The sequence below is a fragment of the Vidua chalybeata genome, chromosome 5 (assembly GCF_026979565.1).
Source record: "Vidua chalybeata isolate OUT-0048 chromosome 5, bVidCha1 merged haplotype, whole genome shotgun sequence".
Taxonomy (NCBI): Eukaryota; Metazoa; Chordata; class Aves; order Passeriformes; family Viduidae; genus Vidua; species Vidua chalybeata.
Genome location: NC_071534.1, coordinates 68970499 through 68983454, shown reverse-complemented (window position 1 = coordinate 68983454; position 12956 = coordinate 68970499). Strand labels below are relative to the sequence as shown.

The following is a 12956-nucleotide window of genomic DNA, read 5'->3' as shown; positions in this document are numbered from 1 at the left end:
TGTGCAAATGCAATCAGAGGATGCCATAACACCCCCACAAGTGTCAGCATCTGACCCCAGTTATTCTCCTGTGAATGGCATGAACAAAGTGGGCCGGGATGCCAACAGCTCCTAGAAGCTGTGTCACTTTCAGAGGTGCCAGCTTGGGACTGGACTTCTCAGCTCAGGAGCTGTTGTTCATTGTCCTGCTGGGTCTCACTGCTCAGCCAGGACCGACCTGTTTGGGGCTGCACTAAAACACAGGTTCTGGTGGAGGTGCAGAGTGAGGCAGCCCCAAGCAGGTGTCTCCAGGTGTGCTGGTGTCCCCGCTGTGACTGCAGCCAGCAGGGCTCCAGGCCTGCCTCAGCTGCAGAAAGAGATGCCCCCTGGGCCACTGCAGCTGCCCTGAGCTTTGGAGAGCCCCACTGGGGCTGGCTGATGTGCTGCTGGATCCTGGGCAACACCCACTGGGCACAGCAGCAAGAGCCCTGCCTTGTGCCAGCTGGGCTGCACAGATACCTAGGAGAGGATTTGGCTTTTAGGAGAACAAAGTGAGCACATCACTCTCACCCCCTTTGCTGGACAGCTCCTGCAATCCCAGGTCCTCTGCCTGGATGGATTTTTTCTGCTGGGATCAAATGCTGACACAGCCCCTGATGGGATGAAAGCATCCGAGTGATTTCAGGCTGTCTGCTCCTCTGCAGACACCTCTGCTGGACCTCAGGGGGCTCCCTCTGACATGCTCCCCCACCTCTGCACACTGGCTGGGGCTTGGGACCACACTCATCCTCACCATGACTCATGCCATGCCCACTGCCCTCCATTTCCAGGCTCTGGAACCACTGCCTGATTGACCAGCTGCCCTGGTTTGGCACTGGGCAAACAGCAGGCACCCACAAAAGCTGCTCACTCAGCCTCCCCTGCCACAGCTGGACAGAGGAGAGAAAAAAAATTAATAAAAGGTTCATGAGTTGACAGAAGGACTGGGAGAAAACGCTCCAAGGGCAAAACATGTCCAACTTAGTGACAGAAAGTGAGTTTATTACAAACACAATCAGAGGAGGATAATGAAAAATAAAATAGCCCTTCAAAACACCTTTTCTTTCCTCAACTCTTCCCTCCTTCCAACCAACAGCACAGGGAGACAGAGTGGGGGGGGGTTTGGTCAGTTCATCACCCAAGGTTTTCTTCCAATGCTCAGGGAGAGGAGTCCCTCCCATGGGAGACAGTTCTCCTTGAACTTCTCCAGTGTGGCTCCACTCTCACAAGCAGCAGTCCAACCAAAACTGCTGCAACCTGAGTCCCTCCCACAGGCACACAGTCCTCCCAAAACTGCCCTGGCATGGGCCATTCTTCCACAGGGTGCAGTCCTCCAAGGACAGGCCGCTCCATCCTGGGAGCAGGGGACCACTCTCTTAACCGTGGCTGCCATTGGATCACAGCCTCCTCCAGACATCCACCCAGTCCAGTGTGGGCACCTCTGAAATGGGCTGTGGGTGGATCTGTGCATTCTCTGTGGATCCCCATGGGCTGTGCGTGGATCTCTGCAGCCCTCGTGGATGCCCATGGCCTGCAGGGGAACAGCTCCTTCATCATTGTCTCACCACGGCCTACAGAGGAATCTCAGCTCTTGTGCCTGGAGCACCTCCTCCCCCTCCTTCTCCACTCACCCTGGTGTCTCCATGTTCTCTCCCTCACATGTTCTCACCTCCTCCTCTTCTCTGGCTGGACTTAAAACCACACCCTGCTTTGTTTTGATTTTTCTTCTTTAATATGTTCTTGCAGAGGTGTTACCAACCTCTCTAATTGACCAGGCTGTGGCCAGCATCACGTCCATCATCAGAGCCATCAGGACTGGATCTGCCAGGCATGGTGGAAGCTTCTAGCAGCTTCTCACAGAAGCCACCTCTGTGGCCCCCCCATACCAAGAACCGGGCTGCGCAAAACCAACAGCCCAAGCCCATCAGTGCCAGCTCTATCAGCTTCTCAGGCTCTTCCCAGGACCTTCACCCCTGGCAGTAATCAGAAGTGCCCTGCCATCCACAGCAAGCTTGTGAAACACATGGGAAACCCAACAGAGAAAAGGATCAGCTTGGACTCTGCCTTATTTCATGCCTGAGGACTGTTGCATTCCAGCAGTTCTATCAGTGCTGGGTCACTGGGGAGGTCCCACATGCCTGGAGTTTGGCCATTGTGACACCATCCCCAGGAAGGGCTGGAAGGAGCATCTGGGGAACTACAGGCATGTCCACCTGTCCTCGCTTCCCAGAAGGGTTATGGAGCAGATTGTCCTGAGTGTGGTCACACGGCACATACAGGATAAGCAAGGCATCAGTCCCAGCCAGCAGGGCTTTAGGAAAGGCAGGTCCTGCCTGGCAAACCTGATCTCCTTTGATGACCAGGTGACTGGCCCAGTGGATGAGGGGGGAGGCTGTGGAAGTGTCTACCCTGACCTCAACAAAGCCTTTGGCACCATCTCCCACAGCATTCTGCTGGAAAAGCTGTCAGCCCATGGCTTGGAGAGATGCTCTCTTGGCTGGGTCAGGAGCTGTCTGGATGTCCAGGCCCAGAGAGCCTTGGGGAACAGTGCCACATCCAGCTGGTGCCCGGCCACAAGCGGCGTCCCCAGGGACCAGTGTCGGGCCTAGACCCGTTTAATATCTTTACTGATGATCTGGATGAGGGGATCCAGCAAACTCACAGCAAGATCACGGATGATACCAAGTTTGGTGGGAGACTCAGCCTGCTGGAGGGCAGGAAGGCTCTGCAGAGGGATCTGGACAGGCTGGATCCACAGGCCGAGGCCACCAGTGCAGGCAGTGCAGAGAAAGGCCATGAAGCTGGTGAAGGCCCTGCAGGGTACGGCCTGTGAGGAGCAGCTGAGGCAGCTGGGCTTCTTTAGCCCCGAAGAGGGGGCTCTGAGAGGTTATTTTGCTCTACAGCTCCCTGAAAAGGGGGTGCAGCCACGTGGGGGACAGCGTTTTCTCCTAGGCAGGGTTTTCTCCTAGCGAGACCATGAGAGGACAAGGCCTCAACCTGCACCAGGGGACATTCTGGGGGGACATCAGATGGAATTTTTTCATGCAAAGGGTGATTCAACGTTGGAATGGACTGCCTGAGGATGTGGTGGAATCCCAGTCCCTGGAGACTGGATGTTGCACTCAGTGCCATGGTCCACTTGACCCGGTGGTATTTGATCAGGGGTTGGACTCCATGATCCCAAAGGCCATTTCCAACATCAATAATTCTGTGCTTCTCACAGGAGCCCAGCTTGGAGCTGAGCAGAGGGCTGCCCCAGCTCCACAAGCATGCTGCCAGGCACCTTTCATCTGGGATTGCCCCGTTTTCTGCTGAGCCTGCTGTGAATGGGGAATAGGAATGGAGCCCTTTGCTGAGCCCAGAGCTGGTCCATGCCCACGGTGGGCTGGGAAGCACCTGTGTTCCCTGGGAAGATGCAGCTGCACTGACACGGGAGGGTAATTTTGCAGGTTGCTCTGTGTCTGTCCATCTTTGGGGAGAGCTCTGAGCTCCAGTGTGTCACAGGGATTTTAGCCACTAAGGAAAAATTATTTTTGCTGGCAGCTGTGAGGAGACACTGCGACCTCCAGCCACTTCACTGCAAAGTGTGTTTGGATCATGCAGCTTGCTTAGTCCTTCTCCAGAAACATCAAGGCTTCACTTTCTGGGGACTGAACATGTTGCCATATGCTGTCCCAAAAAAGAAGGAAACCGGAGAATGAAGACAGTGACATCTTTTGGTCTCTGCTTGAGGGAGCAGCTGGGTAAAGATCCTTTGGTCCATCCAAGAAAGAAACTTTCCTGTTTGGCACCTTTTATAAGGTCACATTGTAAGGTTACACCTCTGATTTCTGAGGAACTGCTTATCTGTTGTATATCTGGGTGGGTTTCTGTTACACTCCCTGCATTGTGCTTCTCACTTCCTGGACCTGGGCAAAAGGTCTCTTGCTGATGGGCAACAGCACTTTGGCACAGGAACATCAGGCAAGAACCTCCGAGGGTCAGGTGAGGAGGTGTTTGTTCAGGAATGCTGCTGCCCAGCTGCTGTGCCACACCTGTAGATGCTGCAGAGAACATTCTGGACAACCTGCTCTAGCTGATCCTGCTGGAGCCTGGGGTCTGCACTAGAAGATCCTGACAAGCCCCTCCAAAACACAACAATTCAGTGATTCTGTGATCACTGAAATTTCTACAACCACCAGTAAAGTCACAGTGCCCAGAGCATCCTTGCAGGACATGGGGTGTGCAAATGCAATCAGAGGATGCCATAACACCCCCACAAGTGTCAGCATCTGACCCCAGTTATTCTCCTGTGAATGGCATGAACAAAGTGGGCCGGGGTGCCAACAGCTCAAACAAGATATCCTCATGGATCCAGCAAGGAGGCTTCAGACTTTGGTGTCCTCACTCTTGCACCTTTGGGGGTGGGGGTCTGTGCAACAAAGACTTCAACGGGTTCTGTGCATTCAGGATTATGTGGGATTGCCCCACTTTTCCTGGGAGGGGTTTCACACTGTGTCATGCATCACTTTGGAGCTGGAGGATGCTTTAGGGGTCTTTGATGGTTTATGGCCCATTCTGATGATGATGTGACCACTGTTGGGCCCTGCTTTGTTTTGTCAGTTGGGCCCCATCAGAAAGGAGGAATTAGTCCCTCCTCCACCAGATCTGCTCCTTCTTGGCCCCCTCCCTCATTCTGGCTAATCCCCACTTTGTTTAAGGTATCAATCCAAGTTAACCGAGACAAAAGAAACCACAGGACTCAACCAGTTTGTTTGAATGAACTTTGCTCTAACACATTTCTTCTGGATATTTCTCGTTGTAACAACCAACTCACCATTCTATTAGTCCTGGAATTTTGGAAATGGAAGAAAATGGGTCCAGTTTAGTTTTGAGTGAATGAATGATCATTGAATGACAAAACAATTGGTTTGGAATGGACCTCAATGACCAGCTACTTCCATACCCTCCCATGGACAGGGACACCTTCCACTATCCCAGCTTGCTCCAAGGGATAACCTGGCCATGGTCACTTCCAGGGATGGAGCAGTCTCAGCTTGTCTGGGCAGCCTGTGCTGGGGTTTCACCACCCCCACAGTAACAAATATCTTCCTCATATCCAATCTAAACCCACACTCCTTTCATTTCAAGCCATTTCACCTTGTCCTAATGGCCTGGTTTAACCACAGCCAGCAGCCACGCCCCAAGCAGCCGCTCCCTCCCTCCCTGACCACTGCGATCAGGCAGAGAACTGGAAGGGTCAAAGCTGGAAAACTCAAGGGTGAAGATGAAGACAGTTTACCAGGGAAAGAAAAAGCTGTGCACACAAGCACAGCACATCAAGGAATTCTTTCACCATTTCCCATGGACTGAAAGGTGCTCAGGCACCTCCAGGAGAGCAGGCCCCATCCCACCTTACAGTTACCTGGGAAGACAAAACCCAGCACTCCAAATGCCCCCTCCTTCCTCCTCCTTCCCCTCCCTTTAAATCATCAGCATGATGTCACATGGCCTGGCATATCCCTCTGCTCAGTTGGGCTCACCTGTCCTGGCTGTGTCTCCTCCCAACCTCCCAAGCACCCCCAGCCTCCTTGCCAGCCTGGCAGCACAAAAAGCAGAAAAGGCCTTGACTCTGTCAAACCTCTGCCCAGCAATAACAGAAACATCCCTGTGTTATCAACTCTGTGTTCAGCAGAACTCCACAACACAGCCCCATACCTGCCACTGTCAAAACAATTCACTCTGAACCCAGCACAGCCATCAGCTCCATGCCCTTGTGCAAAGTCTCTCTCCAGCTCTCCTGTAGACCCCAAAAGTACTGGCAGGTGCTCTGAGGTATCCCCAGAGCCTTCTGCTTCCCAGGCTGCTGGGATGAAGCTGATACAAAGCCATGGCAATCAGGCAAGAGAATATTTGTAGCCTGGCCATCGGAATGATGTTCTGGGAGGCTGCAGAAGAGCAGACTGTGAATATCTGAGTGTACTCAGAGACAGGCCAGTCCATCCAATGTCACCAGAGATGTTCTGTTGGGAACAGGAACACGTGTCGGTGCTGGAGCAGCAGCAGCTGCAGCTGGGGGAATTGATGAATTGACCAAGGAAGTGACCAGACCCTGTTGGCTGATCCTGACATACCATGCTGCAAGTCAGCAATGTTGGGAGAAATTCTGAGGAAACCATGAAAAACAACTGTCAAAACATTTCACGATGGGTGTGAACATACCCCCTGTGTGAAAATAGAAAACTTCTCAATTCGGTGGAATTTCCTGTTTATAAGAAGGGGCAAATTTGTTACTGGGTATATATTGCAGTGCAACTCCTGAGGATTCAAACAATTCTTTCTCCAGGAAGAAGACAGAAGGAACAGTACAGCTGCCTGTTCTGAGACTCTGCTTCAAGGTAAGCTCTTGCTCCTTCCTCACCATTGACTCCAAGATTCACAATCTTTCCTGAGTTTCAGAATAAATATATATATCGGCAAAGCCTGTGCTGCAGCTGCTGCGCTCCAAGGAGCAATCAGAGCATATGCATGCACTGAATTTTGCAGGACATTAGTATTTTCTGTCAGTCAGGAGGGCCAGGACAGAAGGAATGATTTGGGAAATAAACTCAAGCTAGCTCATCTGAAAATAAATATTGAACTGTGGAATAGGAGGGAAGGGCGAGATTATTCAGCAATAAAACTCCACCCGTGACTAGCAAAAACCTCTGGTCAAACAGAGGTGCAGTCCGAACACCTGGCAAAATTCACTCGAAAGGCTTCTTGGGAAATCAAACAACTGTCTCTCCCTGGAGAGCAGATAAACCCAGGCAGTCTGAGACTGGAGCTGAGGCATTTGAGACTCCTCTGTCACTTTGGGACTATGAGCAGAATCCTGTGCCGCTCCTTCTCACGGTAGGTTGTTTTCTATGTATCTGTTAAGTTAGATATTGTGTTAGTGAGATCTATTTTAATTTCAAGGAGGGGTCATGCAGAAGGACTTTTCACACACTTCTCTGCTTGATTTGGGGCAGCTATGGGCATGCTCTGCAGAGCCCTGTAAAAAATCCCGACTTGTAGTTCCAGTTCTCAGTTTCCAGCTCATTGGTCACCACATTCCCGATCCAGGGATGAGAAATAGGAGCACATATCTTGGGTCAGAGCAGGCTGTGTGCAGATCAACATCCTGAATCCCATTGAAATGGAGAGATGAGGGTCAGGGAATAGAAGAAGAAAAGAAGAAGAAAAGAGCAAATGTGCAAGGGGACTTGTCAAGCCTTCAGCAGTCCTCAGCTCAGACCCTTCCCAGCCCAAGGTGGGCTTTGTGCTTTACAGGCTGTGGCAGCTTTCTCTCCCAGGAACCCTTTGAACTGCCTGTCCCAGCTGCTTTATTCCAAATGCTGATGATATTAAATCACTCCAATGAGTGTCTGCTAGTGCAAATGGAAGCATCCCTGCTCTCCCAAACCTCTGCTGCCTCTGAAAGGAGACAAAGCCCCTTGCTTGCTTGCCCGCATCCCAGGGAACTGTTCATCAGTTTTCTCTATAGGGAATGACCTTACTGACTGCTGAAAATCACATCAGCACTAAGAAAGACAAAATAGGACAGGTGGCTGTCCAAGAAATTCCTGCTACGGTGCCTTTGACCGTACAGGCACATCAATCAGCAAAGCTGAAGATGGGCATCAGCAGGAATCCCAAGCAACCAGGGGAAGAGCTGCCCCTCAGTGCTTGCATTGCAGCAGCCATTGTGCTGATAAGATAGAGGTGTTACCCCTGTGCCTGCTGCTACCATCTGCTTGGTCCCTTCATTTGCTCTCTCCATGTGTCTGCAAGTTCAGAGTCTGGGGTTGGATAACGTGGAAATGCAAGGTGAGCAGCAGGACACCCATTGCCAAGGCCACGTGAGAGGCAGGACCCAGGTGGATCATCTGGGGCTCAGTATTGGGTCTGACTGGAAGAGCTGAGTGTCTGTGTGAACCTGCATGGGGCCAGAGACATGTAGGAAGTGCAGCATTGCTGTTCTTTGCCTGCCCAACGCCCCAGGAGATTAAAGCCCAGCTCAGCATTGCAGGGGGCTGAGCAGAGTGCGTGCCCAGCTGCAGGTGTCTGCTGTGGGAAGGTGCTGAGAGCAGGAGGGAGGTGGGAAATGTGACCTTGTCCCAGGCTGTGCCTCAGTTGCTAGATCACTTTGTTGTAAGACCTGATTGCAGTCCTGGTGGGTTTGACTCTTTCCTCCTACAGGCTGAGCTCTCCCACTGCTGCCTCCTCTGGGCTCCTAAAGACTGTTTTAGGTTTTACCCTTATTTCCTCCCTGACTTTTCCATATCCAGGAGGACAGAAATTACTCCTTTCCTGGTCTCTCTGAATCCCCTCCTCTGCCAGCTCTGTCCCCCTGCACAAAAAGGCTCCAGGCCATGACCAGCTCTCTCCAGCTGAGTGTCCCTCTGCATTTGCCTTCCAGGGGAGCAAGAGCCCTTCTCTGAAATCCTCCCACGATGCTGGGGCTGCTGCTGCTGCTGCAGGTGTTGGCCAGCTGCCTCTGGCTGGGACACGGCGAGGTGGTGACATCCTTCACAAGCTGTCCTCAGTTCTTCTATGCTGGGACCACCCCAAATGAAGTCCTGAATCCAAAGAACCCAGCCTGGATCTGTCAGCGCTACATGAACTCATATCACTATGCCACCCTGTATGACAGAGACAGGAGAATTCCAGTGTACTCAGCCTACAAATACAAGCCTGGAGATGCCACGAGACCTCACTCGTGGTGGTTTGTTGAGCCCCAGGTGAGTGTCTCTCTTACAGGACATCACCCTCCAGCCACTCAGAGGTGAGCTGCAGCATTTAAATTATCACTTCTATTTCCTAACACCCCACTACACACATGCAAATGGCCACACAGGATGGGAATGTCCTCACTCAACTTCAAACCCCTGCACCACATGGCTCCTCTGATGCATCTGAGACATCAGCAGGAGGATGAGATGAATCATATCCCAAAGGTGCCCAGCTCTCTGCCTTCACCTGACAGGAACAGCAAATCAGATTTCTTTGCTTTCATGACAAAGTCAAATGCTTCCCCTCCCTGTGCCCTGCTGTGCTGGCTGGCCAAGTGATGGGAAAAGGCATCCAGGAGAGGCTAAACGTGAGGGACCAACAGTCCTGCTGGGATCTGATCCCCACTTTGCCCTGAGCTGTTCTGCACCCCTGGCAGAGTTTATCTGCTCCCAGACAAGAGTCAAACAGGCTTTGTGAGTGGTGTTAGAGAAGTGAGGAGAAACTCAGAAGGGGGTGAGATGGCCCAGGGACAAAGCCCTGGGGGAAAAGGCACTGGAGATGAGAGGGTCAGGTTAACTGTGGAGGGATTTCTGGAGAGACATTTCAGGCAGTGGAAAGTGAGGAGCATCAGTGTTGGTCCATTCACAAGGGTGAGATCTCCATCCATGGGCAGTGACCCCGAGCACCTTTGGCTCAGGCTTGCTCCAGAAGGATCCAGCAGTCAGACAGAACTCCACAAGCTCTAGAGCCCTCACAAATGTCCTTCAGGCAAACTTCAGTAGAACAGGCCACGCCAATTGCAGAAGAGAAAAAGAGGCAATTCCTGTCCTTGGTAAGGACAGAGCAGCAGGACAGCATTTGGGGGAAGGTGTGCCTGAGAAGGAAGCCCCATGCCTTACTCCACATGAAGGCTAAGTATGTTTCCCAGAAGATTATAAAATGATGTTGAAGTTATGAAAAACAGAAGCATCTTATTACACATAGGAACTCAAGCAACTCATCTAGTCTTGCACCACTGCAGCCTCCCCATTCTCTCTTTTTAGAGAATCATGGAATGCTTTGTGTTGGAAGGAACCTTAAAGACCATCTCAGCCCAGCTCCCCTGCAAGTGGGCCAGGCCACTTGCCATTAGACCAGCATGCTCCAAGCCCTATCCAATCTGGCATTTTCCTCCTGGATCTTGGACCCAGGCCACCCAAAAAGGCTTTGATTTTGTTAACTTTCTCCAGAGGCCTTTTTGGAATATTTCAGTTCTTCAGGACTCTTTTGAAGTTTCAGGCCCCACTCAGAGGATGATCATTTGTAACTTCTTTTCTGTGATGCTGCAGAAAATGCTCCCTGGCCCAGATCAGCTCTGAGACACATTCTCAGCACTGCTGTAACAGATTCCATTCACATTGAGATCTTTTTGCTTAGTGAGCAAAACTCTTCATCCTTGAACGAACTGTAGCCCTCCCAGGGAAACCTCAGCTCCAGGACTGATTTCCTGACACAACTGCCTGAGTATGGGGTCAGAGGAGGTAAACTCTGGTGTTCCAGGACTGGGCTACACCTGTAGCAACCACACATAAAATCACAGAATCACAGAATCCCAGCGGGGAGTGAGGGGATCCAGGGAGAGCCCTGGGCAGATTTGGGCTGTGGAGACAGGAGGAAAGGGAAGCAGTTTTGGCAGGGAAGGTGTCTCAGCAAAGTCTCCTTTCAATCCTAGGAGTGGGAAATGTTCCTGGTCTCATGCATCCATCCATGCTCCCAGCATAGGCTGCAGGTTGGTTCACAAAGGCCACAAGTCAATCTGAGAGCAGTCAGATTCTGAGCTGCTTGCTCTTTAAAGCTCTTGCATTCATGCAGGAGGGGCATGTGTATGATTTCTCTCAGATTCTTACATTTTCCTACACTGAGATGGCAAAAAATGGGATCTTGACCATCAGAGACTTCTGCTCCAGGGAAATCTTCTTCATTATTCCCATTCCCCATTCTAACACTTCTTTCTCTTTCCCTCGCCAGCTCATAGGTAAAAGTAGTCTTAAGGAGATGGAAAAAGAGTCGGTCCTCATAGAGCAACAAAAATTCACTTTAGACCAAATCAAAGAGAGCCAGGCTGTCCTTGATGACTACAAAGACCTGAAGGATTTGGACCGTGGCCATTTGAGCCCCAGTGGCCATCAGGATAGTAGTGAAGGCAAGATGGCTACCTTCACCCTCACCAACATAGTGCCCCAGGACAGCAGTCTCAACAATGGCCAGTGGAACGCCTACGAATTTAAAACAATGAACAAAAAGACCAAGGACTGTACAAGCACCTACGTTGTCACGGGTGCTGTGCCTGGGAACACCTACGTCTCCGAAGGCAGGGTTAACAGACCCAGCCACATCTGGTCAGCTGCCTGCTGTCTGGGGGACACAGGGCCCAAAGATGCTTGGGGGGCCATCGCTGAGAACGACAAGAATGAGGTGGAGGTCCTCAGCCTGGGGGAGCTGGAGAAGAGGTTGACCAATCTCTACGGGGGAATGGTTACTCTGTTCAACAATGCCTGTCCCCGGGAACAAAGCTCACATCCTCATTAGAAGAGGCTTGGTGGCATTTCCACATGTCCTAGAATCACAGAATCACAGAATGAGTTGCTCTTGATGAGACCTTAGGAATCACCTCATTCCGACCTGCCTGCCATGGTAAAGGACACCTCCCGCTACACCAGGATGTTCCAAGCCCTCCCCAGCCTGGCCTTGAACGCTTCCAGAGATGGAGCAGTCAAAACAGCTCTGGGTAACTTTTACTCATACCACAGCCTGCTCAGGGTAATTTACTTGGTTATAATATCCCATCTAGCCCTGCCCTCCATCAGTGTGAAACCATTCCCACTTCTCCTGTCACTCCATACCCTTGTCCAAAGACCCCCTCCAGCCCTCATCGAGGTCCTTTAGGTAAGGGACAAATGTCCTCTGCAGCGTCTGTGCTGCTTCCTTCTCTGGTGTGTTTCCAGCTCTGTCCCTCAGGGCACCTCCTCCTCTGCTCAAAGGCACAAAGCTGTGGGCAGAGCCTCCAGCTGCTTTGCTTTGCTGCCCCTCTCAGGAGAGAGCTCTCAGGAACGGGTCCTCTGCTCCTCAGCTGTCCCCGAGAGTGTGCAGCTGACTTGTCCCTCACCTCCTTAGCAAGGCTGTGGGACCAGGGCACCTCACGCTGCCCAGAGATCTTTTCTGGAGATCTCCATGTCTGCAGATACCCAAACCCCAACAATACATGGTGATGGACAACCTGCTCTTGCTGCTCCTGCTGGAGCCTGGGGTCTGCACTAGAAGATCCTGACAAGTCCCTCCAAAAGACAACAATTCAGTGATTCTGTGATCCTGGGACATGCTTTTGGTTGCTTGCTTTGGAAACTGCACCTTGAGAGCAGCAGCTGTTGTATCAGACAGGCAGGCTTCGGCCTCAGACACAGAGAAAGCTTTGAGCAGCCAAAGCTAAATTCCTGTGGTGCACTCCTTGGACACCTTCATCCTCTGCTCTGCTTCTGAAGCTTTTCTGCAGATTTACGGGAAATTGATTTGGGCAAATGTATTCAATGGTTGTCAAAGATCAAGGTGTGCCACATCATGTAGTTTGCAAGAGCTTGCAATAAAAGTTCCTTGCTGCAGTGCTGGATTGCAGGGTCACGTCTTCTATAAACCACAAGTTGCTTCCCACTGAAATTTCTACAACCACCAGTAAAGTCACAGTGCCCAGAGCATCCTTGCAGGACATGGGGTGTGCAAATGCAATCAGAGGATGCCATAACACCCCCACAAGTGTCAGCATCTGACCCCAGTTATTCTCCTGTGAATGGCATGAACAAAGTGGGCCGGGGTGCCAACAGCTCCTAGAAGCTGTGTCACTTTCAGAGGTGCCAGCTTGGGACTGGACTTCTCAGCTCAGGAGCTGTTGTTCATTGTCCTGCTGGGTCTCACTGCTCAGCCAGGATCGACCTGTTTGGGGGCTGCACTAAAACACAGGTTCTGGTGGAGGTGCAGAGTGAGGCAGCCCCAAGCAGGTGTCTCCAGGTGTGCTGGTGTCCCCGCTGTGACTGCAGCCAGCAGGGCTCCAGGCCTGCCTCAGCTGCAGAAAGAGATGCCCCCTGGGCCACTGCAGCTGCCCTGAGCTTTGGAGAGCCCCACTGGGGCTGGCTGATGTGCTGCTGGATCCTGGGCAACACCCACTGGGCACA

At 51.8% G+C, this 12956-nt stretch overlaps 1 protein-coding gene across 2 annotated transcripts; it reads left to right on the top strand.

Moving 5' to 3' along the window:
• Positions 1-1049: 1049 nt before the first annotated feature.
• LOC128788379 (endonuclease domain-containing 1 protein-like) lies at positions 1050-12392 on the top strand. Of its 2 annotated transcripts, XM_053943378.1 has the most exons (4): positions 1050-2381; positions 6344-6395; positions 8441-8762; positions 10762-12392. In XM_053943378.1, the coding sequence occupies exons 3-4, from the start codon at positions 8475-8477 to the stop codon at positions 11320-11322; spliced, it is 849 nt and encodes a 282-aa protein (XP_053799353.1). In that variant the 5' UTR covers positions 1050-2381; positions 6344-6395; positions 8441-8474; the 3' UTR covers positions 11323-12392. The 2 variants fall into 2 exon arrangements, with proteins under 2 accessions (XP_053799353.1, XP_053799354.1); XM_053943379.1 differs by lacking the exons at positions 1050-2381; positions 6344-6395 and adding an exon at positions 6803-6891.
• The last annotated feature ends 564 nt before the right edge of the window (positions 12393-12956 follow it).